Source organism: Muntiacus reevesi, chromosome 2, assembly GCF_963930625.1.
Source record: "Muntiacus reevesi chromosome 2, mMunRee1.1, whole genome shotgun sequence".
Taxonomy (NCBI): domain Eukaryota; kingdom Metazoa; phylum Chordata; class Mammalia; order Artiodactyla; family Cervidae; genus Muntiacus; species Muntiacus reevesi.
The window spans coordinates 30,777,705-30,802,072 of record NC_089250.1 but is presented as its reverse complement, the minus strand read 5'-3'; the positions used below and the strand labels follow the sequence as shown (position 1 = coordinate 30,802,072).

The window sequence follows — 24,368 nt, the reverse complement described above, 5'->3', positions numbered from 1 at the left end:
AGACACAATGTGCATTTGAAAACAGGATCTTGTGTTCCTTTGTAAATGTGATTTATGTCTAAGGAAGCAAGCTGAATAGTGCAAAAAGTTTGACTTCTAGATCCAGGATACATTAGTATGTGTTATAAGAAAGAGAGAAAAGTTACTTTGTGTATCAGTGGAAAATAATAAGCCTTTACCAACTGTGAGATGGCTTCTTGAAATAATGAAAAACTTGACAGGTTTTCTCTATGGATCACAGATGTATTGTTCCCACAGTTTATTAATATAGTGAATTCATGAGATGTTTTCCATATAAAGTTTACTAAATACCAGAGCTAATGGTAGGCATATCATACACGTGCATTTCCTTTCTCTTCCAGAAAGAAGTCATGACTCCTATTTTCTAATCTAAATTGAGTTACTATCCAAGAAGTTCAGGGAGTTCTAAGGGGCAAATCGAAACCCTGTATGTTTTATTAACATGAAACAGCAGTACTTTGGACTTTTTTTTTTCCTTTGGACTTTTAAAATAATTCAGCTCAAAGCTTTGAAGTCACTGATTAAAAAATGTCACTTTCTTAGAGTCAGCACTTTCTAAGTCTCTCCATAGTTTTCATATGACTTTTACTTTTTATTTTTGTCATTAGAAACAACCCTGAACATTGTTTCCAAAATTAGGTTCCTAATTCTTGTTGTCCATTTTCTTAACTGTGTAATTTTATTTATGACATATTTTATTTACATTTTCTGTTTTGATGATGGAAGATCTCTGGTTGGTCTGGGTCCTGATATTTGCTTCTCAGATCAGGATTCTTCTTCTTGCATGTTGCTGACATTGTTTTTCACTTGCCTGCTCTTGCTGTGCTCAGGCTATGAGGGTGATGGGAGAGTCTGCACGCTCCTAGACCGCTGCTTGGTCAATAACGGAGGCTGCCACCCACACGCGTCATGTTCCTTGGCTCTAGGTAATGACTCATCTCTCCCTCTGGTTTGGGGTATTTTAGGATGACCTTCTAAAGCAAATCAACATTTTAAAATCAAAATCCTCTATTTTCAAAATTCTTACTTTGGTCTTCAAACCAAAAATCAATCCATGTTATAAAAGTATACAATTGGATTTTTTATGATCTGCTGTAGTTTTTGCAAGTATTTTCCAAGATAATTAAGCCAGCAGATAGATACATGACTGTATTCCAGCAGCAAGGAAAAGAGGAGAAAGGAAGAACATGTCAGTTGTCTCTAAGGACTCCCCTTTCTGGGCCTTTGGCCTGACTGAGTGAGGTGGCCAAGTGTGACTGCAAGGGAGGTTGGGAAATATAGTCTTAATTCCAGGTGCCCACACCCTCAGTTAAAATAAAGAGTTTCTAAAAAGTAAATAAATAAATAAAGAGTTCCCTACTAAGAAAGGAAAAAAATGGATCCAGGGCAAAATTCTTCTGTGTCTGCAGTGTTGCATAAAAGCTTCACCTGCGAAAACTTTTAAAAAAATGCATATTACTAAACTTTTTTTTCAAGAATAAATAATTTATATGCTTATTAACAGTCTGTAGAAATATAGATTTACCCTACCCTTGACAATAATGGGTACTATAGTGAGTTTTCATTTTCATCAATTTCATAGGCAGAAATTGCCTTCTCATTATTTTAATTTTGACCAAGTCAAAAAACTTTGATTAGTACTAAATAAACAATGAAAAATTTCACATATTTACTAGCCATTTAATTTTTTTAAGGTCCTTTATTCATCTGCTATCTTACTGACCTGTGAAATTTCATTTTTTACTATGAGGATATTATCTCATTATTTTATATTTTATATATATTTTTCTTGGCATGTGGTTTTTATTTTAATTTTATGGTAGTGTTTTCTAGTTAGAAGTTTAAAATTTTTATGTGGTCAAAAAAGTAAATCTTTCACTTTAGTATTTCTCCTCTTAGAATTTGACCTTCCCTACCAAACTCTTTGGAAGTCAAGATTGACACATGGTCCTTCTTACTTTCATTTATTTTTAATGTTAAAATTTTTGATCTTTTCAGGATTTATTTTTATCTATAGCATCAAATAGAAATCTAGTTTGATGTTTTTGTCCAAATAAGTGTCTCCAACTCCATTTATTGAATTATATATCGTATCTCATGCTATTTCAAAATACTGCCTTTATTTTATTAACTTGTCATATGTATGCACATGTCACGTATATCTCACATATATATGAGAGAATATAAATGTGTATGTATGCACATATTAAATATATATGTATGACTATTCAAGTGTTTGTTAAATGATTAACAGCCTACTGAAGTGGTTAGGAGGTGAATTCTAGAAGATTGCACTTTATTTTTCCATTGGCTCCACCATGTTCTATCTATGGGTCTGTGATCAGGCACTTAATCTCTCGGCACTTTGTCTTCATCTGTAAACGGAGATTTTATAATAGTATGTATTCCTAGGGCTCAGTATGTGTACAGATACCGTCATTGCAGGAATGCTCTTTCTTGCTGCCAACCCCTCCTTGATAGGAAACTCCCTTTCCCCTTGCTGGGCCTCACTTTTTTTTTTTTTTCAACTCAGGACTATTTCATAGGGACTGACAGCATCAGTGTCAATCTGTAAATAAAGTATTGATAATGTGTCCTGTCTTTCTTATTCTTAAGATTAAAAGCTAGGGGAAAAAAAGATTCTAAATCTTTTCACCTCACACTTTGCCTTGTCTGCCCCAGGGTATGCGCAGACTTTGAGGATTCCTTACCTAGACTACAGAACCTGAGTTTTGTTCCTGGACCTGAGTGAAGGAGACCTACACTTAGACATTTCCATTTCTATTTCCAAACAGGTTCCTTACCTCTTTGCACTTGTCTTCCGGGATATACTGGAAATGGTTATGGGCCAAATGGATGTGTGCAACTCAGTAATATTTGCCTGAGTCAGCCCTGTGTAAATGGACAATGCATTGTGAGTCCTTTGTTCTTCTAAGGGAACTGAGTGCTGGAGAATAAATTTAGTTCACTTCTGTGTGATACGTTTTCTATGATTTATGAGTTTTAAGGTAATGATTCAAGCTTAAGATAAAGAGTTGTCAATAGCTTTCAGATAAAAGGTAGGTAATGACTTTAGTTCCCAGGAAAAACCAATGAGTTCATTTTTTTCTCTCAGTGATTTACAAAGCAGTAAAACAAAGCCTACAGTTTGACCCAAATACATCTAATTTCTTTTTCTTTGGAATTAACATTTAAATGAATTAGTAGTTAGGCTCCTGGAAGATGCTTATGTTTCAACACCTTCTCCTTGAATTACATAGCATGCTGTTCTTTATTACTTAGGTTGGTTCATGATTACTGTCTGTCCCTCCATTCTGTGACATGGTGTTTCTTCTTTCCTTAGGAAACAGTCTCTGGTTATGTTTGTACGTGTGAATCGGGCTGGACTGGTGTCAACTGCACAGAAGACTTCAATGAGTGTCTGAGCAACCCCTGTCTGAATGGGGGAACCTGTGTGGACGGCGCTAATGGTTTCAGTTGTGAATGCACACATTTCTGGACTGGATTTCTCTGTCACATTCCCCAGCAAGGTACACTCAGCATCTCTTATACCACAGATACTCACAGTTTAGAAGTGTCGTCCTTGAGCGAGTCCTGCTGTAGCTTTTCCACTGAACAATCTGCTATCATGTTCAGTTGCTCAAAGACTTAGAACTAAAGTCTTCCCTTGCAGAAATGGTTTGAAATTCACAAGGTAAGATAAGGTAAATTCAACTTAAGCCATACAAATCTTTTCATCAAAGAAAACATTAATATTTTCCATTTTCATAATGTCCCTTTTGAAAGCAAAATTTACTAAGTTATTGTAGTTTGCTAAGGGAGAGTCTTCTCTGTAGCAGCCATTTCATTTCCCTGGAAATTACAAATACTCTTTGTCACTCTCCTGTTCTAAAATATACATTGACTCCCTTTTGCCTATTAAATAAAGATCAGGACTAGGTCTTTTGTTTTTGTTTTTTTGGTTTGTTTAGTTTGTTTTTTTCAATTTAAAATAAAAAAATGTCTTTAGCATACTGAGGAATACAAAAGGAGTATACGTGAAAAATATATATTCTTATAAATATATAAAAGAGCTTTTGCCCTCAAGGAGTTTAGTTGTGGAATAAAGACATTTAAACTTAAAATGATATAAAAGAGTGAATTATAGCACAAAGAAGACAACCTTTGGATTCTGTGTTTCTGGGTTTTTCAGATTCTCCATTTAGTAGCCACAGTTTCAAGGAAGTAGCTTAATTTCTGAACTTCAGTTTTCATATTTATAAAATGGGGAAAACCATGTATACCTCCAAATGCCAAATGAAGGTACTGAAGGTTACTAGATAACATGCAAATCATCTAGTGAAATGAGAGTTAATATTACACTGTGAATGAACCTGGGAGACTGTTTTTCAATCATCCTCTACAATCAAGCCTCACCCTAACCATCTAACCTTTTCTTCACTAGTTCCCTAAAAATATACCCTTTCAAGCCAGACTGCTTTCCTTATCTCCTGATGCCATGTGCCACCACATTTCTGCTGTGTTCCTTTGTTTGGAAAATTTCTCTCCCCAAACCTCTCCAAAGTCCTTCTTTGCTTCCGATCAGAATGTATCTGTCCCCAAGGAGGGCTTCGTATTCAGCCTTCTCCATAAACCTCTTCCGCCCGCTCCTTCTCTCCCTCATTCCTCCTGATTTTGAATCAGCACATCTACTGCGGCGTTATTGTGTGTTTAGGACTCTGGTAGACCCTGTGGAAAAATAAGGAAAGGGAAAATAAAATAGTCTCCACCTACTTTCAGCTTTTCTTCCAGTTGAGGAGACAAGGTTGATATGGCAGAGGGGAGAAAAAAATAAAGATAAGAATTAAATTGTGTGGGGCCAGGTGTTGCAGATGCAGAGGGAATGAGGGTCAGAGGAGACCCTGAGAGGCAGGGAAATTCAGGTGGAGATGAGCACGCCTAAGCGGGACTCGGAGCGCAAGTTGGGATCTGAGTGGATGTTGAAGGAAGAAGGAGATGATGAGAAGAAAGAATGGCAGGCTTTTGTCTCCAACATGAATTACTCAGACTCTCTGAAAGCTTCAGGGGCAGAGTGGGAGTTGCCTGGCCTCTTCCTTTCCAGAGTCTCTGAAAAGCACAGTTCAACTCCTTTTCCTCTGCAGTGTGTGGAGAGTCCCTCTCGGGGATGAACGGAAGCTTCAGCTTCGTGAGCCCTGATGTTGCTTATGCTCATGACATTAACTGCTTCTGGGTTATCCAAACTGAAGAGCAAAAGGTAAATACAGTGTCTCCCAACCACACTGTGTTTCATTTATATGTATGAGTATGTACTACATGTGTATATTACATTATTTTACATATAATGATAATTCAACCATCATATATTGAGGACCTTGGGCAAACTCCAGGAGATGGTGAGGAACAGGGAAGCCTGGCATGCTGCAGTCCATGGGGTCACAAATAGTCGGACACAACTCGGCAACTGAACAACAACAGCAAAATATTGAGGACTTTCTAAGTATCAGGCTTTGGGCTAAGTATTTTGTATACCTTTTTTGAAAACTTACAGTAACTCTTTTAATTGAAGTGTTGGTATCCTCATTTGTGTAGATGAAATAATGGAAACTATGAGAAGCTAAGTAATTGGAAAAGCTTCCACTCATCCATCCCCAAGAGGGACTCTCACACACTGCAGAGGAAAAGAAGTTGAATTGTGCACTTTGCAGTGTTTTTAAAAACACTCTTTAGCTAGTAATTGGACTAGTTGGATTTTAAAGCCACGTTTGTATTTCAAAGCCTGTACTTTGTCCAATACAGACAGTTCTTTACATGACAAGCCAGCCATTTGTATAGTCATATTGTCACCAAACTGGTAGTGATCATTCAATGTTATGTTGATCATTATGCCAAAATTGGGACTGCTGTTAAGATGGTTTCCTTATCCAAGTCTTCTCTGATAGCACACTCTCCAAGTGTGCTATGTTCATTGCTTTACATATGTTTAATTATTGCGTTTTAACTCCCATCACCTCATTTACCCTTGAGCAGCTGAGACGTCTGTCCAGGGGTGTGAGGTCTTTAAGTGGCCCGCAGGAACCTGGACCCAGGCCATTCGACTCCAGTGACTGGACTGCTGGGCAAATGGTCTTCAAATTAAGATCCTAAAAACCACTAAGGTTTTTAGTGCTTTTATCTCCAGCATTACTCAGACTTTTCCAAATATTTATTTCTCAACCAACTCATGGACTTATTAAAGTTATATGTCTGACTAGCTAAGTCTTTCCCTTGAAATACTATTAACTTTTCCCAGCAAACTAATGTTACAGAGGTCATTGTCAAGGTCAGAAATATTTTTTCCCTTGAGCAAGGATTCTTTGGGGTCTGGTGATCCCACAATAGAATAAACTCCAAAGTCGATCTCCCAGCGGGTATGTTATGTGAATTTCCTTCCTTCCATTTAGTTTTCATGAATTCTGTTTCCTGACATTGAAAACATGTTTCTTTCAAGAAAAAATCATTTTGTGAAAAAATTTTAATGCTTTTCTTGTGAGCTTGTAAAAATATTTTATGCTGTTTTTCTTGATTATTGTGAATTTTCTTATCCCCATTACAGTTTACATAATGCAGTTTATATAATATTGAAATAAGGATACTTCAATTTATAAACGTTTATTTGATTTTCATTGAAATTGCTTCAAGGACAAAAATGATGTAATGTTGGGTAAGATATCTTAAAAGTACCCTAGCATAGCATTTCAAAAACATCCTGATTCCCTTTTTCATGAGCTGAATGCTGTGGTGGTTTTAGATCATAAATTAGATTCTTTCAACAACCACCTTCTGATAGTTTGGCTGTTTCAGATGGGGTTGTCAGCACAAAATCTTTTATGTTTCACTAGTCATAATACTATATTCAAGTCTGCACAGTCTAGCATTTTAACTTGGAGACATATTTATATGCTTATTCTCACCTACTTTCATACTCATAACTCTTCATAGTACCTTTCCCCTGATGTCTGCTCTTGGTATTTCTCATCCCTTGATGACATCCAAACACCAAAGATGAATACCTGTTATACAGGCCTACACCCTAGGCCATCCGACCAGGCTGGGTATCAGTTGAGAGGTTTAGAGACCCGTAATAGCTCAGAAAATAAGAGAAGTGAAAGACAAAGGAGAAAAGGAAAGATATACCCATCTGAATGCAGAGTTCCAAAGAATAGCAATAAGAGATAAGAAAGCCTTTCTAGGTGCTCAGTGCAAAGAAATAGAGGAAAACAACAGAATGGGAAAGACTAGAGATCTCTTAAAGAAAATTAGATATACCAAGGGAACATTTCATGCAAAGATGGGAACAATAAAGTATAGAAGTAGTATAGACCTAACAGAAGCAGAAGATATTAAGAAGAGGTGTCAAGAATACACAGAATATCTATTAAAAAAAGATATTAATGATGCAGATAATCACAATGGTTATCACAATGGTAAACCACAATGGTGTGATTGCTAATCTAGAGCCAGACATCTTAGAGTGCGAAGTCAAGTAGGTCTTAGGAAGCATCACTATGAACAAAGCTAGTGGAGGTGATGGAATTCCAGTTGAGCTATTTCAAACCCTAAAACGATGCTGTTAAAATGCTGTACTCAATATGCCAGCAAATTTGGAAAGCTCAGTAGTGGCCACAGGACTGGAAAAGGTCCATTTTCATTCCAATCCCAAAGAAAGGTAATGCCAAAGAATGTTCAAACTACCACACAATTGCACTCATTTCACATGCTAGTATAGTAATGCTCAAAATTCTCAAGCTAAGCTTCAACAGTACATGAACTGTGAAGTTGCAGATGTTCAAGCTGGATTTAGAAAAGGTAGAGGAACCAGAGATCAAATTGCCAATGTCCAATCATAGAAAAAAAACAAGAGAGTTCCAGAAAAACATTTATTGCTTCCTTGACTACACTAAAGCCTTTGATTCACAATAGACTGTGGAAAATTCTTAAAGAGATGGGAATATCAGACCACCTTATCTACCTCCTGAGAGACCTGTGTGCAGGTCAAGAAGCAACAGTTACAACCACACATGGAACAATGAACTGCTTCCGTATTGGGAAAGGAGTACGTCACTGTATATTGTCACCCTGCTTATTTAACTTATATGCAGAGAACATCATGTGAAATGCTGGGCTGGATGAAGCACAAGCTGGAATTAAGATTGCCGGGAAAAATATCAATAACCTCAAATATCCAGGTGACAACACCCTTACGCAGAAAGCGAAGAAGAACTAAAGAGCCTCTTGATGGAGTTGAAAGAGGAGAGTGAAAAAGCTGGTTTAAAAGCAACATGCCAAAAACTAAGATCATGGCATCCAGTTCCATTACTTCATGGCAAATAGCTGGGGAAACAATGGAAACAGTGACAGACTCTCTTTTCTTGGCCTCTAAAATCACTGCAGATGGTGACTGCAGCCATGAGATTAAAAGACATTTACTCCTTGGAAGAAAAGCTATGACCAACCTAGACAGCATATTAGAAAGCAGAGATGTTATTTTGCCAACAAATATCCATCTATTCAAAGCTATGATTTTTCCAGTAGTCACGTATAGATGTGAGAGTTGGACCATAAAGAAGGCTGAGCACCAGAGAATTGATGCTTTCAAACTGTGATGTTGGAAAAGACTTTTGAAAGTTCCTTGGACTGCATGTAGATCAAACCAGTCAACCCTAAAGGAAATCAACCCTGAATATTCATTGGAAGGACTGATGCTGAAGCTGAAACTCCAATACTTTGGCCAGCTGATGTGAAGATCTGACCCATTAGAAAAGACCCTGATGCTGGGAAAGATTGAAGGCAGGAGGAGAAGGAGACGACAGAGGATGAGATGGTTGGATGGCATCACTGACTGAATGCACATGAGTTTGAGCAAACTCTGGGAGGTGGTGATGGATAGGGAAGCCTGGTGTGCTGCAGTCCATGGGGTCACAAAGAGTCGGAAATGACTTAGCAACTGAGCAGCAACAAAGGAATCAGCATCCCTGGGGTCACTGATAAATTATGAGTAGGCTGCAGGCTATTCAGTTAAATTTAACCCAAAGTAGATATTCATGTTTTATGTTACTGATTTGGAAGCACTGTTAGCTATACATTTGGAGTGACTCTGTTTAATTAACTTTATGATTAATGAAATCTAGGTAAATCTATTTCATTAACCCATTGAACAATAACTTAATGGGTATAACCTTTCAGTTACACTAGGTGAATAAGTTCTAGAGATTTGCCATTCAACATTGTTCCTATAGGTAACAATACAGCACTGTGCACTCAAAATGTGAGAAGGTAGATCACATGCCATGTTCTTATGAGAAAGAGAGAGAAAAAAAATGAGAGAGAAAGAGAAGGAAATTGGAAGCTGTTGGTTATGTCTATTATATTGACTCCATTGATGGTGTCACAGGTGTTCACATATTTGCAAACTTCTCAAACTGTACACATTAAATATGTACAGTTCTTTGTACCTCAGTAAAGCCATTACAAATCTATCTTGTTAATATAGAGTTTTTTTATATTAGCTGAAGTTAGATCTAAGCAATTTTTAACACAACTTTCACACATATTTGTGGATAATTAGGTAATAGGAAATTATAGATCTGTCTCTTGAAAGGGACTCAATAGAAATGCTTCCAATTAGTAGGAGAAATTCTTTAGAATTAACATAGAAGTGAAAAATAATCTCTTATGACCTTTTTTCTTTTTTCAGGTACTGCGAATCACTTTCACCTTTTTTCAGTTAGAACCCACAAACAACTGTCCACATGAGTTTCTTCAGATTCACGATGGAGATTCCTCTGCAGCACATCAGCTTGGACGATTCTGTGGCTCCAACCCCCCTCACGAGCTCCTCAGTAGTGATAACGCCCTCTATTTTCATCTCTATTCTGAACATTTAAGGAGTGAAAGAGGCTTTACGATAAGATGGGAAACACAGCTACCAGGTAAGTGTAAACACGGAGAGAAATAAAGCAAGCTTTTGAGGTGACATAAATTGTTGATCAGTATTAGACTTTTGGATACCTTAGCTGTTTTGAGATCTAGTGATATATAATTTCTTTAATTATTTAAAAATAAAAAAAAACCAAAATGCAGTGACCTTCCATTTTGTGTTCAGAAATAATAAAATTTAGATGAACTGAAAGAGTTTAAACAGTATGAGTCTTAAAGGGTCCCTTATGAAATTACTAAACAGCATTTTTATAATCTCTACTAGTAAATACGGCAGGGGTGTTACTGAGGACTCTGCCTCTTCCTTCACTTAGTACTTTTCTTTTTTTATCTTCATGTCATATGATGATTTGTTCCTTTGTGGTTAGCTTGTTTTTGGTGCTCTATTTTTTAAAACTTTTTTACTATGAATATTTTTTAACATGTAAAAAAGTGAGAACAGCACACTGAACCTCCAGTTCATTCATCAATAAATTTGTGAATCTATTTCTGAAACTTCTCATCTTTTCTATTGGTTTATTTATCCTTGTGCCGCTTGAAATCTGGTTGTGTAAAATCTCTAACCTTGTTCTTCAATAATATGCTAGATCACTCCACATGCAACTTGTTAACTTCCCTCAACAACCTGCTGCTTCAGTTCAAGTCTTGTTGAATCTATAATAAATTTGGGAAGAAATGACTTCTTAAAAATATTGACCCTGACAATCCATGAACATGTACTATTTCTTTATTTTCTTAGTTCTCTTCTAATTTAGCAATGGTTAGTAGATTCCCATGCTTAAATATTCCACAGTTTTTGTTAATTTTTTCCCCTAGCTATTTAATATTTTGTTAAAAGATATTGTTTTTCTAAATTTTTTTTCACTTGTTGTTAATATATAGAGATATCCTATGTATACTTATTTTAAAATATTTGGTTTTGAACCCAGTTGTATTGCTAATTCATGCATCAATTCTAACCATTTTTTCAGTAGAGTCCTTTGGATTTCTATACATACACAGTGATATTATCTGTGAATTTGTTATGTAACCTGTTTTTATTTCTCTTCCTTGCCTTATTTCTTTGCTTGGCCAGAATTTCTAATACAACACTGAATGAAAGTGATGGAATGAGTATCATTGTCTTGTTCCCAACCTCATGGGGAAATGTTCAGTATTCTGCCTTTAAATGTAATGTTTTAGCTGTTAAGTTTTTGTAAGCAGCTTTTATTACATTAAGGAAGTTCACTCTGAATGATTATGGCTGGATAACATATGACTCACAAATTTAGCATTGTGGAGCATTAATCATCTTATTATATTTCTGACTTTGTGGACCAGGAATTTGGAAAGGGCTCAGCACGGCAATTATCACTTGACCTCTTAAGCAGTTACAATCAGATATTGGCTGGGACTGTAGTCATCTAAAGGCTCAACGAGGCTGGAAATCCAATATGACTCAGTCATTTGGCTAACAATTGGTCTTGGCCTCTGGATGAGCATTCAACCAGGCTGTTGATTTGAATGCTACCTGTAGCCCCCCTCCTGTGGTGGCCTTAGTAGGGGAAGCCCCTGTAGTGGAACTTCTTTCCAGCATTGGCTTCTCTCAGAATATGCATTACAACAGGACCAGGCAGGTGCCACATAACTTTATTGACCTTTCCTTAGAGGTCATGTTGTATTTCTGCTATATTTTTAACTGGTTGAAGCAGTGACAAGAATACCCTGGAGGTCCAGTGGCTAAGAAAGACTCTGTGCTTTCACTGCTAAGGATGTGGATTCAGTCCTTAGTCAGGGAACTAAGATCCCACAAGCTGTGTGTTGTGGCCAAAAGATAAAAAAGAAAAGAAAAAAAAAATGTTTGAAGCGGTCATAAGCCCACCCATATTCAAGAGGAAGAGCCACAGACTCAACTTCTCCATGGGAGAAGTGCCAAAGAATTTATGAACATTTTCAACTATCACCTTTTATTTCTAGCTTATTGTGAATGGATGCTAAAACATTAAATACTTTTTATAAATCTTTTGAGATATGATTTTCTCCTCTGCTTCTGTCATTTTTTCCCTCCCTTCTCTCCTTCTGGGTTTCAAATTGCACACAGAGGTTTGGGCTTTGTCTCCTGTTTCCTGTTGGTCTGCAGTCTTCCCCTTTGTGTTTTCAGTTTAGGCTTTGGCTAAGGACCCAAGGACGCATTTTTTGGATGCTATTTTCATGCAGCTGCCTCTTCTGTAATACTCTGTTCGCAAGTCCCAGCCACTTTCGTGGTCCAACAATCTGAGTTTCACTTCTTTGACCAGCAAGAGTGTTGCTGTTGCTGCTGTTTGGGCCCCACTGCCCTGCACTGCAGGTTGAGAAATGCACACAAGGAGTGTTTGATCAAATTCAGTTTTGTTTTTGCAAAAATAGTTACATCAGGAGGTCCTTTTCACTTTTCAGTGAACTCTTTGTTTTTATCTCTATTCTTTTTTACAAACTCTTCACATTTTAGGGATAGTAACTCATTGTATTATATACTATGTTTTCCCTAGCTTTCTATTAATATTTTGCTTTGCTTATGGCACTTTCTTTATATTTTTTACTTATATGATAATTTTTTAAATACTAAGTTTTAAAAAAGCTTTTCTTCCTCTGAGCAACTGAGATATTTTCTCATTAGAAACAGTGAGAATCATGTAACTAAATTTGTTTCACTTTTGGCCTTGGTAGTGAAATTTTTTTTAATAACCTGCATGGTTATGTGAATTTCACAACTTGCATATTTGAAATGTCACTTTATTTTACTTTTTTTCTAATTTATATTTACTCCAGTCTAGATTTATATCTAGATTTCTGGGTTTTTTTTCTATTTTTATAGTAACATACAATAGCCACTGCAGATGATATGCAATTTTAGGGGGTTAGTGGGGTATAGTGGAGGTGAGGTGGTGGAGTGGGTGTCAAAAAGCCGGATGCCATTCTTCCCCAACCCCATTCCTGGGAAGGTGGTTCAACCACCCATAGATATGTGACTTTCTTCATTTATAAAATGAATGGTCTGTATCTCAGGGTTAAGACTGCTAATCTTCTCAAATGAAAATTATGTAGCACTGAATTTTTCTAATGTATAAAATGACCTAGCTTGTTGAAAGATTTAGGGGCTGACAGAAGTTCCAGAAATTTTTAAGAGTTAATGCACAAAAGGGAAGGGTAGGGATAAATTAAGAGATTGGGATTAATAGATTCACCCTATTGCATATAAAATAGATAAACAATAAGGACCTACTCTTAAGGCCAGGGAACTATATTCAATATCTTGTAACAACTTATAATAGAAAAAAATCTGAAAAAGAGTATATATATATGTTTTCTGAATCACTTTGCTGTATACCTGAAACTACCATTGGAAATTAACTGTACTTTAATAGAGTTAATATACAGGAATTATTCTCTTTCAAAGTGAAAAAATAAATCTGTCATCCCATTATTCATCACTCAGACAGTTCAGCACTGCATTTTAAATCATATCACCATGAGATGGCTAATAAGCATGGAGCTTGATACACAGGTGATTCATTTATTTATCCGTCGGTACTCCTGGTTTTATAACTTTATCAAACTGGAAAACAGAAGATCATGCTTAATTTATGAGAGTGTCCAAAACTGCACATAGTTATTTATATAAAGCCTTTCTTTTTGCAGTAAAAGCTATGATAATTCTACATGAATTATAAGTTACGTACAAATGTAAAGTTATTTTTTTCCTCTTATTTCAGAGTGCGGAGGTATGCTGACTGGAACTTATGGTTCTATTAAGTCTCCTGGGTATCCTGGAAAGTATCCTCCAGGAAGAGATTGTGTCTGGAGGGTGATAACTAGTCCTGACCTCCTGATCACATTTACTTTTGGGACCTTAAGCCTGGAGCACCACGATGACTGTAGCAAAGATTATCTTGAGGTAGACCATTGTATTTATTTATTCATATAAAAAATACTTTTATTTATTTATTTATTTTTGCTGTGCTGGGTCTTCATTATTGTGTGCAGACTTTCTCTAGTTGCGGAGAGCTGGGGCTACTCTTCGTTGTGGTGCGTGGGCTTCTCATTGCTGTGGCTTCTCTTGTTGTGAAGCAGGGGCTCTAGAGCATGGACTCAGTAGTTGTGGCACATAGGCTTAGTTGTTCCCGGGCATGTGGGATCTTCCTAGACCAGGGATTGAACCTGTTTCCCACGTTGGAAGGCAGATTCTTATCCACTGCACCACCAGAGAAGTTCAACAACTGCATTTAGATAGAATTTATCATGATATGATTAGAACTCAGGGAACTGTTATTGGCGATGCCCTTGGATGACCAAAATTTGTAGCAATAGTTAGGTGTATTTATTCTTCAATAGGTAGCCGATGGACATCTAGATCTTGCCAACTCCCTATTTTGTCAGCAGTGAGAGTGTGGAGTCCTAACCACTGGGCCACCAGGGAATTCTTGGTAACTCTCCATTCTTAGTTGTGCCAGCTTGTTTTTTCCTATGGGCTCCATTTAAATGTGGGAAGCAGACTGCTCTGCCTCCCCCTGTCATTTCCCGGAAGCCCAGTTTCTTCCCATGCAAGCAGCAGATTTTATGAAATCAACCCCCCAGAACGACTGTCTTCTCCATAGCAGATTCAAATCTTCCATTGTCTGCTATAAACTGCCAAGGTGTTTCACAAGTTGACTCTAGGGTTCCAGGAGGAAAAATAACCTAATAGCAATTGTGTTTGGACTGCTGAAGGGTGTGCCTCACTGGCTGTATTGATATTGTCACTGGGAAGAAAGAAGTCACCCTCTGTCCCTCCAGTTTACCATTAGTAAAGGATTAAAATGCGAAAGAGGAAACATGTGGCTTTGTTATATTCAGATACTGTAAGCAAGTAGGTCTATCAAAAACATGGCTCTCCATTTGTAAACTGAAAAGATCATTGTGAAGATTGAATTCATATGTTGTTCCCATCTTGTTTACCATCATAACTCTCTGAGTCCCTTGTAGCAGTGATAAAAGATAATATGGTTTCCCAAGTCCATTAGAGAAGAATGGAGCATAATGGAATTACTGATAAAAATGGAAGTGTATGGCTGTCAGACAGGAATCTCCATGAGCTGAAGTCGTTAGTAATTTAGCACGTGTAATGGATTTGAAACCTTTGGGAATGACTGGAAAATCTCAGTAAGATAATCCTATAGATGTTGACATTAAAGTAAATTTTTTTGAAGTTTATTTCAATATGTTCTATTAATATCAAATTAGAGACAGTTTTTTCATTCCTACTTGTTAATTCCTGGATATGCATGTAATGGAAAAGACCAATGAGAGGAAAAGCCTCTCATTTCTCAAGAATATTTCAAGGAGCTAGTTAAATTACTAGAATAAAGTAATGCTTCCCTATAACTTCACTACCAGTAGAACAAATAATTTGAGTGGACAAAATTGGTCATATTAAAATATGATTTAGTTCATTGGTGTCCTGGTGTTCTATGCAGTACAAAATTTGCAATTACAACAGGATCATAGAATGGCTGGCATGATTATTTAAGAGATTAAAACCCAGCCAGTAAAAAGATTTCCTAAGGTCAGTCATCATTAGTGAAGTATTTAATTACTATTAAAAGTTTCACTTTTTAAATTAACAAAACTGTTTTTATGTTGCATCTAATCTCACATTACTTCCTTTCCCATCTCTGATCCTCCTGAGTATTTAGACCAAGCTGTGCATCAGTGGATATTGCTAGCATTCCTTCTTCTTCTGTTTTCTTTGCCTATATTCATTTCTTCTTCTCGATCATTAGGAATTTATTATTTCAAAACGAATATCTGGAGAGTTCCCTGGCATCTCAGTGGTTCGGACCTGGTGCTTTTACTGCAGAGGTTTCATCTCTGGTCTAGCAGCTAAGATCCCACAAGCTGCATGGCATAACCATAAATGAATGAATGAACGATTAAAAGAAACCAACACACCTGGGTTTGGGGAAAACCTAGGAAAGAAAATACTGAAAATTTTTCATGAGACAAATTCGAGTATACATTTAGCCTCAGAGTTAAAATTCAGAGAGAATGTAAGGTGTCTGAATAATGGGAGGAGATTACCCTTCCCTGAACCCCAACTGTTTGCTGGATTCATAGGTGACAGGAGAACCTCCCAGAGCCATCATTTAAAAGATGAGTTTTCTAAAGTTAATGTACAAAATGGCTAGACTTGTTAAAATCTGACCACTTTGAACGTAATGACTCCTCCTCTTGTTTTAGATTCGAGATGGTCCTTTGCATCAGGACCCTGTTCTTGGGAAATTCTGCACCACTCTCTCTGCACCCCCACTCCAGACTACAGGTCCCTTTGCCAGGATTCATTTCCATTCCGACAACCAAATTAATGACCAAGGGTTTCTTATCACCTACTTAACATCACCTTGTAAGTACCTTGATGACTGGGAGCTTAATATCAACTTGAAGGACAGTGCTATGCTCATAGCTGTTCTGTATTTTACTGTGAGGCTGAGGATGACTTACTCATACTGATCATGTGTATTTATAAATATTTCTCTCATTACTACAAATTTCTTTGTCCTTCCAGTGTTCTATTATTAATGCTATAATACCTCTTTACCCCTAAATTCTGGGATCCACATTATGGTAAATATGTGTGTGGTAATATGTGTGTGGCCCCTAAAATTAAATAGTTCATACATTAGTTCCTTAGCTGTTATTGGGTGTGTTGTTGGGAGAAACAAAAGGGAAATGCAGTCTCTCTTGAGATATGTCAGCTTTGTAGCTATTTTACCTTTAACTTGCATTGATACCTTAAAGCAAACCAACAACAACAACAAAAAACAGTGAAATGCTACATCATTTTATTTTTTATTTTAGGTCTGTAGAGGATTTTGTTCTTCACATACATCATTATCCCCTGATGAGAATTCACAAGAGAAACATCTTTTAAGTTTCAATATCAGGAAAAATAACAAGAAACATCTTTTTACTAGTCTTCTTTCCTCATTTATTTTGGCTTCAGGCTGAAATCTGCTGCTGACTTTCTGTAATTTCTGTAACCCATACCTGTTTTCTGTGCATACCAACTCCCCCCCGACCCCGACCATATCTTGCTATTCTGTATTCATTATTCCTTTTATCTGTTTCATTATTCTAGTTATATATTTTATTTTGTTACATGTGTTTTATAAACTGCCTCAAACCCCTTTGGCATGTAGGAAAGCATAAGTGCATTTGAAAAGCAATTTATCTAAGAGGATGTCAGATTGGAAGTTAGATCACACATTTCTATAACCATTTCTTTAGGTTGTCCCACAAATACATGTCAAGCTGAAAAATCTTGTAATGAAAGCGTAAGTCTGTTCAGGGTGAATAGAGTGGGTGTATGATGGTATGTATGTGTGTATAATTTTAACAATTGTGTCTCATGCCTGGGAGCTGGAGGAATGTCTGTCTGCATGACCTTTACCTTCTCTTCTGTGCTCTGCTTAGCGGATCTACAGTGTGGAGGGAACTACACAGAACCAGAGGGTCTTCTCTCTGCCGACTTGTCTGGACCTTTCATGCATGACAGACAATGCGTCTACACCATAAAGCAGCCCCCAGGAGAGCAAATACAGGTCAACTTCACCCTCGTGGAGCTGGAAGGCCAAAGTGGCTGTTCTCAGAGTTACATTGAGGTAACCTTTGCTACTGATTGACCCTTAGATAATGTTTGTCAACATTTTTTTATATTCTGTAGAGCCGAGGTCTTCAAATGGTTGTTGGGTCTACAGCGTCCAGATCACCTGGATGATCTGGGTGTTAAGTAGTATAATCCTGTGTCCTGTCCCAGACTTCCTGAATCAGAACCTCTAGGGAATCAGCTCAGCAGTCTGTGCATTAACAGATTCCTCTGCCCCCCAACCCAGCCAGCTGATTTTGATGCAAGCTAAGGTCTAACACCTGTTCTAGAGAATATGAAAGAATTTGCCAAAAATAGATCTACAGATGGTGAAACAAGAGATAGGTAATAGAATAGCAAAGGACAAAAATGAAAACTGAGACTAGAAAATCATAATAGTGCTAAATTACAAGCTATTAAGTGTTAGTCACTCAGTCATGTCTGATACTTTGTGACCCCTTGGACTGTAGCCCAGCAGGCTCCTCTGTACATGGAATTCTCCAGATAAGAATACTGGAGTGGGTAGCCATTCCCTTCTCTAAAGGGATTTTCCTGACCCAGGGATCAAACCTGGGTTTCCTGCATTGCAGGCAGATTCTTTACTGTCTGAGCCAGCAGGCAAGCCCACAAGCTACTAAACTGGGCTGTAATAACCGAGGTGAATGAAAATGAGTAAAACTAACAGCATTTACTAATAGGATACACAATTCAGAGATTGTACAGGACAGTTTTATCTGGGAGGGAACTCAACCCAGAGAAGTAAAATGATTTGCCTGGGTGAACCAGATAGTCAGTGGCAGAGAGTTAAGTTAAAACATTGAATAATCTTTGTTTTAGAGTTTAGGGATTTTTTTTTCTTCATCAGTTCTGCTTGCCCTTCTACAGAAAACTTTAACTCTGATTTCAATGTGTGTAATGGATGTAATAAGACTATCTGAGACAGAAAGGCAGCTTTTGTTTGCTTCATCTGGTATTTCACTTGCTTAACTACTGTACAAGCCACAAATTAAAGTGTTGAGTAAGAGAAACAAAATGCTTTTTGTTGGGTACAATCATTTTCAATAAACTCAGGGAGGCATTGACAATTATGTTTGCCCATGTAAGTTAGACCAATTCATTTTTCCAGGAAAAACCCAAATAACCTCTTACCTTCTTCTGTCCTCCACATGTAGAGAGAGAAAGCATAGAATTCTAGCATAAGATCTGGACTTAACTCAATAATGAACAAGTACATTGACAATGAAACCACAATAATATATTTTTAATCTAGAAGTTTTAAACTCAGATGGTAAATGTGTATATTTATTCAGTTTATGTTTTCTAAAGTCCCTCATAAAGTACATTAGAGTTTTTCGTTATGAAGAAATTTTAGGCATTGCTATATAAATAAAAACTAAATTTTCAACATCTTTTTTTTTTTAATTGAAGAATAGTGAATATAGTTCACACTTAGAGAGTACTTACTGTGCTAGACCCCCTGGGGTCTCACTCCCCGGGGGAAACTTTCTGCAGCTGTGATTATCTTCCCATTTGTGGGCCACCTACCTGGTGTTATGGGTCTTGACTATATTGCATCTCTGCCATTCCTGCCTGTCTCATTATGGTTCCTTATCTACATATTTAGTTGTAGGAAATCTCTTCTGCTAGTCTTCAGGTTGTTCTCATTGATAGCTGCTCTGTAAATAGTTGTTAAATTTGGAGTCCCCATCAGAGGAGCTGAGCTCTGGGCCTTTCTTTTCCACCATCTCCACCCAACATTCTAAGTTCTTATTTTAGTTCAGTCCTGCGATAACTCTATATTGAAGCTGGTAGTCACTCAGTTTTGTCCAACTCTGCAACCACATGGATTGTAGCCCACTAATCTCCTCTATCCATGGAATTCTCCAAGTAAGAATACTGGAGTGGGTAGCCGTTCCCTTTTCCAGGTGGACTGAATCCAGGTCTCCTGCACTGCAGGCAGATTCTTTACCATCTGAGCCACTAGTGAAGCCTTGGACAATCCTTTATCTACATACTTGAGTTCCTACTTCTGTAAGATGCCTTACCTTTCCCCCTACACTTTATAAGGATAAATCAAGGAAATAAATCAAAAGAAGCTTGAAGAATTAAAAACATTACAAATGCAAGTCTTTCTCAGGTCAAATTTCTGACTCCTGCCTTGAATGCATTAGTTCAGAGACATCCGATGAGACCCTTTCATAGTTGGCCACTGAAGTATCAACATTCTGATGTGCACTAATAACCACAGAGTCTTGATCAAATGTCCCTCAAGGGTTGTTGATGAAAAAAATAAAAGAACTTTGTTATCAGAAGGACAGGTCATGTACAGTGATTTGAATAATTGAATAGACTTTTCTATATAACCTTGACTGTCCTACAGGAATACAGCCAATTGATTTATAGAACTTATCACCAGCAGGGTCTCAGAAGTCATTTAATAAAAATCCTTAATTTTATAAATGAGAAAATTGAGATCACAAAGATCAAATTCTAGTTATTGTTGTAGCAGGATTTAGCTGTACCTACATGTAGTATTCTAGATAGATGTATATTGACTTCGATCAAAGTTCTGACCTTTAATCATATCTATCTACTGGAAAATTTTGTGAACTAAGCCCTTTTAGGAAAAGTACATCCAACACTTTTCATATGCTTTAGACAGTGGGTAAAGTGATACTGGAACCAAATTCAAATGACATTATTATGACTCAATATATTATTCCCCTAAATGTTGGTTTTAGTTTTAAAAAGTATACCTCAAAATGATGTTTAATCAAAGGAATAAACAAAGAAGTGTAGTATTTAAGATACATTGCTGGTTTGGAGGCAGGATGATTTTGCCATTAACTCTATTTGTGAGAGAGAGAAGGACCACCTCCCCAATATTTTAGAAAGGATGAAGAACAGAAAGGTAATTCTAGATAGGTGTGGGAGAATGATAATAGGAAGTCTTCTTTTGAGTGGGAATAGATGCTGGGAAAGATTGAAGGTGGGAGGAGAAGGGGACAACAGAGGATGAGATGGTTGGATGGCATCACTGACTCAATGGACATAAGTTTGAGTAAACTCCGGGAGTTGGTGATGGATAGAGAGGCCTGGGTGGCTGCAGTTCATGGGGTTGCAGAGTCAGACATGACTGAGTGACTAAACTGAACTAAACTGAGATGCTCTTCTAAGAATCCCAAATCTTCTCATTTTGTAATTCCAGATGTCTTGTTGCCATGTGAATACGTCCTTTAAATGTAGATTAAAATGTCAATCTATAGTATGTCTCTTTCACATGTAGTGTGGTTTGGAAAGACTTTGTGTTCAGTAAGAAAGCTCCATAAACATTTATTTGAGAATAAAAGTTAACTGCAAAGGATCGTAAATGTGGTATTGCCACATTCAGCGTAGCATATCTTTCTTCTTTTTTAAACAAGAAAAGCACATTTATATTTTAATTCTTGGATTTATATCACTCTCTCAGCTAAAGTTCCCACTTCTAAAAATGTATATTGCCCACGGGTAATGTGATGTGACTTGTAACAAAAGAATAAGTACAGCAAGAATAGATCAACTGTTAGTCCCCCTGTTTTTGTTAAGAGAGCTTTTAAATATAGAGACTAATTCGACAAATGTGACAGAGCTATCTTTCCAGAATAAAAAGCAGCACCTAATTAATATTCCATAAGTGATGTAAGTCATCAAAACTCTGAGTGAAGGACACATAAGGTAGTAATGAAAGTTTAATTTTATTCCCAGAGAATGTAAGTACTAAGCTGAATAGTAATCTCAGAAGCTTGTGTGATGCTGCCAGCAGGGTTTAATATGAGGTATGGAAGGAAATGAATAGAACTGTTCACCTCACTAGATCTCCTTGTCCCATTCCACATCATCTGTCCCCTCCCCCTAAGATGGGAAAGGGAAGGGGGAGGAGAGGAAACTTCTGGGGAAAAAGGAGGCTTCTGGGGAAGTTCTTTCTTTTTAGAAGAAGAAAGAAAAACCAAAACAAATTATAATTAATAAGACAGGGAGAAGTAAGTTACACTAAATTTGGCTTCTGAAATCTAGGGCATGTGTACCCATTCTAGAAGTCTCGCTGCTTGACAGATTAATCATATTTTAGACCTCTTGCCAATCCCAGCAACTTGACAATGCAAAAATTGTACATCTCTTTATAATGAGATGCAAGTAGAAATAACTGTTAAAAAATTTAAATGTCCGACTTCTTGAAAACCTATAAACATTCTCCTGAGTAATTACTGGGTTAAGGAAGGAAATAGAAAGTGAAATGAAAGACAATGTAGAAAGTAAAAAGAAAGTGCTACATATCAAAACCAGATAAAATCTCTAAAATTTAGAGAAAGAATAAAATAAATGGGGAAGGGGGAGAGCACAGTCAGCTGAAACACTGAAGACCGGTCTTCCCTCTGAACCTCTCATCCCCTCCTACCTCCCTCCTTCCTCTCCTCCACTCCCACTGCTCCTGGCTGGGCCCTGCACAGATCTCCCAACTCCCCAGAGGTCTTGAGATGACTTCAGATTCACAAAGGACTTCTTTTTACTCTTTGTCAGGCGGCAGAGCCGCTCAGCTCCAGCCTCAGGATTGGGTGAGGAAGGACTGTGACTTCCCGTCTGCTTCAGTTCACTGGGTACCCTCAAGGGGATGTATTGGTCAGAGCCTCATGACTGTGATGATTCATGGAAAAGTTCTTAAGGACATAAACCCAAATGGCAGAGAAAGAGTAAGACCTCTGACAAATGAAGCTGGAATGAGGCTGCAGCAAGCAGATGCACCACAGTAGCACCGTTTTCTAGTGAAACACAGGTTGAAATCAATTTTAGTTCAAAGAAGTGTCTTTTGAGAGATGGCAGAAAGAAAGAGGACTTTGGGCAATGTCCAGTAATTTGCATTCTTAGCATATTGGATTTGGAGGTTTGGCAGAGACTAGAAACATTTGGCTAGTTTCTTAGTACTTTTGTTGTCAGCACAGTTTTTCCAAAATTGCTTTGTCATCCTGATGCTTTTTAATGAAGTGATAAAATATGCTATTGTTCAGGTGAAAACAGTTCTACCCAGTGGCATGGTGGGAGCCAGGGAATAGACTGAGATGGTAGAACCACCTAGTTTTGGAGTTTCAAGGGGTTGTATGGCATAGATCCTTCCTGCGTGTAGAGGAGTTGTGTGCTTATGTGGAGATCACAAACCCCGCGGACCTAGTGAGGTGGAGAGCAGTGGGTGAGAAGAGGAGCTATGGAAATCAAGGTCATCAGGAAAGCTCCAGGGGCTTTCCTGGTGACTCAGTGATAGAGAATCCTCTGGCCAATGCAGGAGATGTGGGTTAGATCCCTGATTCAGGAATATCCCACATGCCACAGAGCAATAAGCCAATGAGCCACAGCTACTGAGCCTGTGCTCTAGAGCCTGGGAACCACAACTAGTGAGTCCACGTGTCCTAGAGCCTGTGCTCCACAACAAGAAAAGCCACTGCTATGAGAAGCCTGTCCACTGCAACTAGAGAGTAGCCCCTGCTTGCAGCAACTAGAGAAAGCCCAGACGCATCAACAAAGACCCAGCACAGTCAATAATGATAAAGGAAGGAAGGAAGAGAAAGAAACAGAAAGAAAGCTCCAAACTATTGGAGCAGATCAAGAGAATGGCCAGTGCTCTCTGGTATAAATGGAACAATATTGCATGAAAACATGAGAAAGGACTTTGACTCTCTACTTCACTAAAGGCAAGATATTTAGCGTTAGTTAACTCAGCTTCTTCATCCATAATAGGAACAGTAATACTACTCTTTATAGAATAATAAGAAGAGGTCATTCATTCACTTATCTATTCATTCTCTGCATAGTTAATCAAACAACATTCATGTCAGGTACTGTGTTGGGGATGGGTGTATAAAGCACAGATATTAAACATGCAAGCATACAATTACATACTTTCAAGATGGGAAAAGTATCATGAAGGAAAGAAATATATGAGTGAAAATATCGGGACTGATGCCTTTAGTTGAATGTTAGAGGTAGCTTCCCTAAGGATGTCACATTTTGAGTCTGAAGACGAGAAGGGGTTAGAAATGCAAAGACCCAAGAGAAGGAAAAAAAAAAAACTTGACAAATATGAAGAATTGAAAATAGACTATGTGACTAGAATCAACAGAGGAGATTTAGAGAGAAACAGGAGTTACACAGGAACTAAGTCTTGTAGGGCTTTGTACATGGGTGTAAATGTACTGAGCTTTGCTCAGTGAAAAGGAAAAACTATTAGAATGTTAGCACAGTGTCTGGCACACCAGGAAATGAAAGTTAACATGATGGTGATTCCAATGATGACAATGGGAGGAGGAGAGAGGGTGGCAGCAGCTGACATACTGGACTTTGCAATCATGTAGGAACACACTTCTAGGTAAAACTAGACATGTATTCCATGTTTTAGAAAAGCAGATTAAAGAAACAAATAAAGGACAAATTTACTCTATTGGTAGAGATATTAAAAACAATACTGTTTCAAGAGGCATAAAAAGCTTTAAAAATTTAGCTATGAAATCACAAAACATAATAATGGTAAAAGATAATAACCTAAGAAAACAATTTTTAGTCCTTGCGACTTCTGTCATCTCTTACCCCTCACCCTTTAATCTATCATTTAGAAGGGGGTCCCGTTCCCCTCCAGATGAACGAAGGCTGGTCTCCAGGATCAAGTCTTGACTTAGCTAAGGGGCATTTTAGCTTGAGGCTCATGTCA

The 24,368-nt window shown here is 37.6% G+C and overlaps 1 protein-coding gene across 1 annotated transcript in view; it reads left to right on the top strand.

The window, feature by feature from the left end:
- Positions 1-24,368, top strand: part of CUBN (cubilin) — a 257,101-nt gene that overhangs the window by 16,683 nt on the left and 216,050 nt on the right. The window contains exons 10-17 of the mRNA XM_065921175.1: positions 852-947; positions 2,817-2,935; positions 3,365-3,551; positions 5,163-5,275; positions 9,755-9,989; positions 13,728-13,909; positions 16,231-16,393; positions 17,464-17,651. Of these exons, the coding sequence (XP_065777247.1) occupies positions 852-947; positions 2,817-2,935; positions 3,365-3,551; positions 5,163-5,275; positions 9,755-9,989; positions 13,728-13,909; positions 16,231-16,393; positions 17,464-17,651 (1,283 nt within the window). The remainder of the gene's footprint in view (positions 1-851; positions 948-2,816; positions 2,936-3,364; positions 3,552-5,162; positions 5,276-9,754; positions 9,990-13,727; positions 13,910-16,230; positions 16,394-17,463; positions 17,652-24,368) is intronic.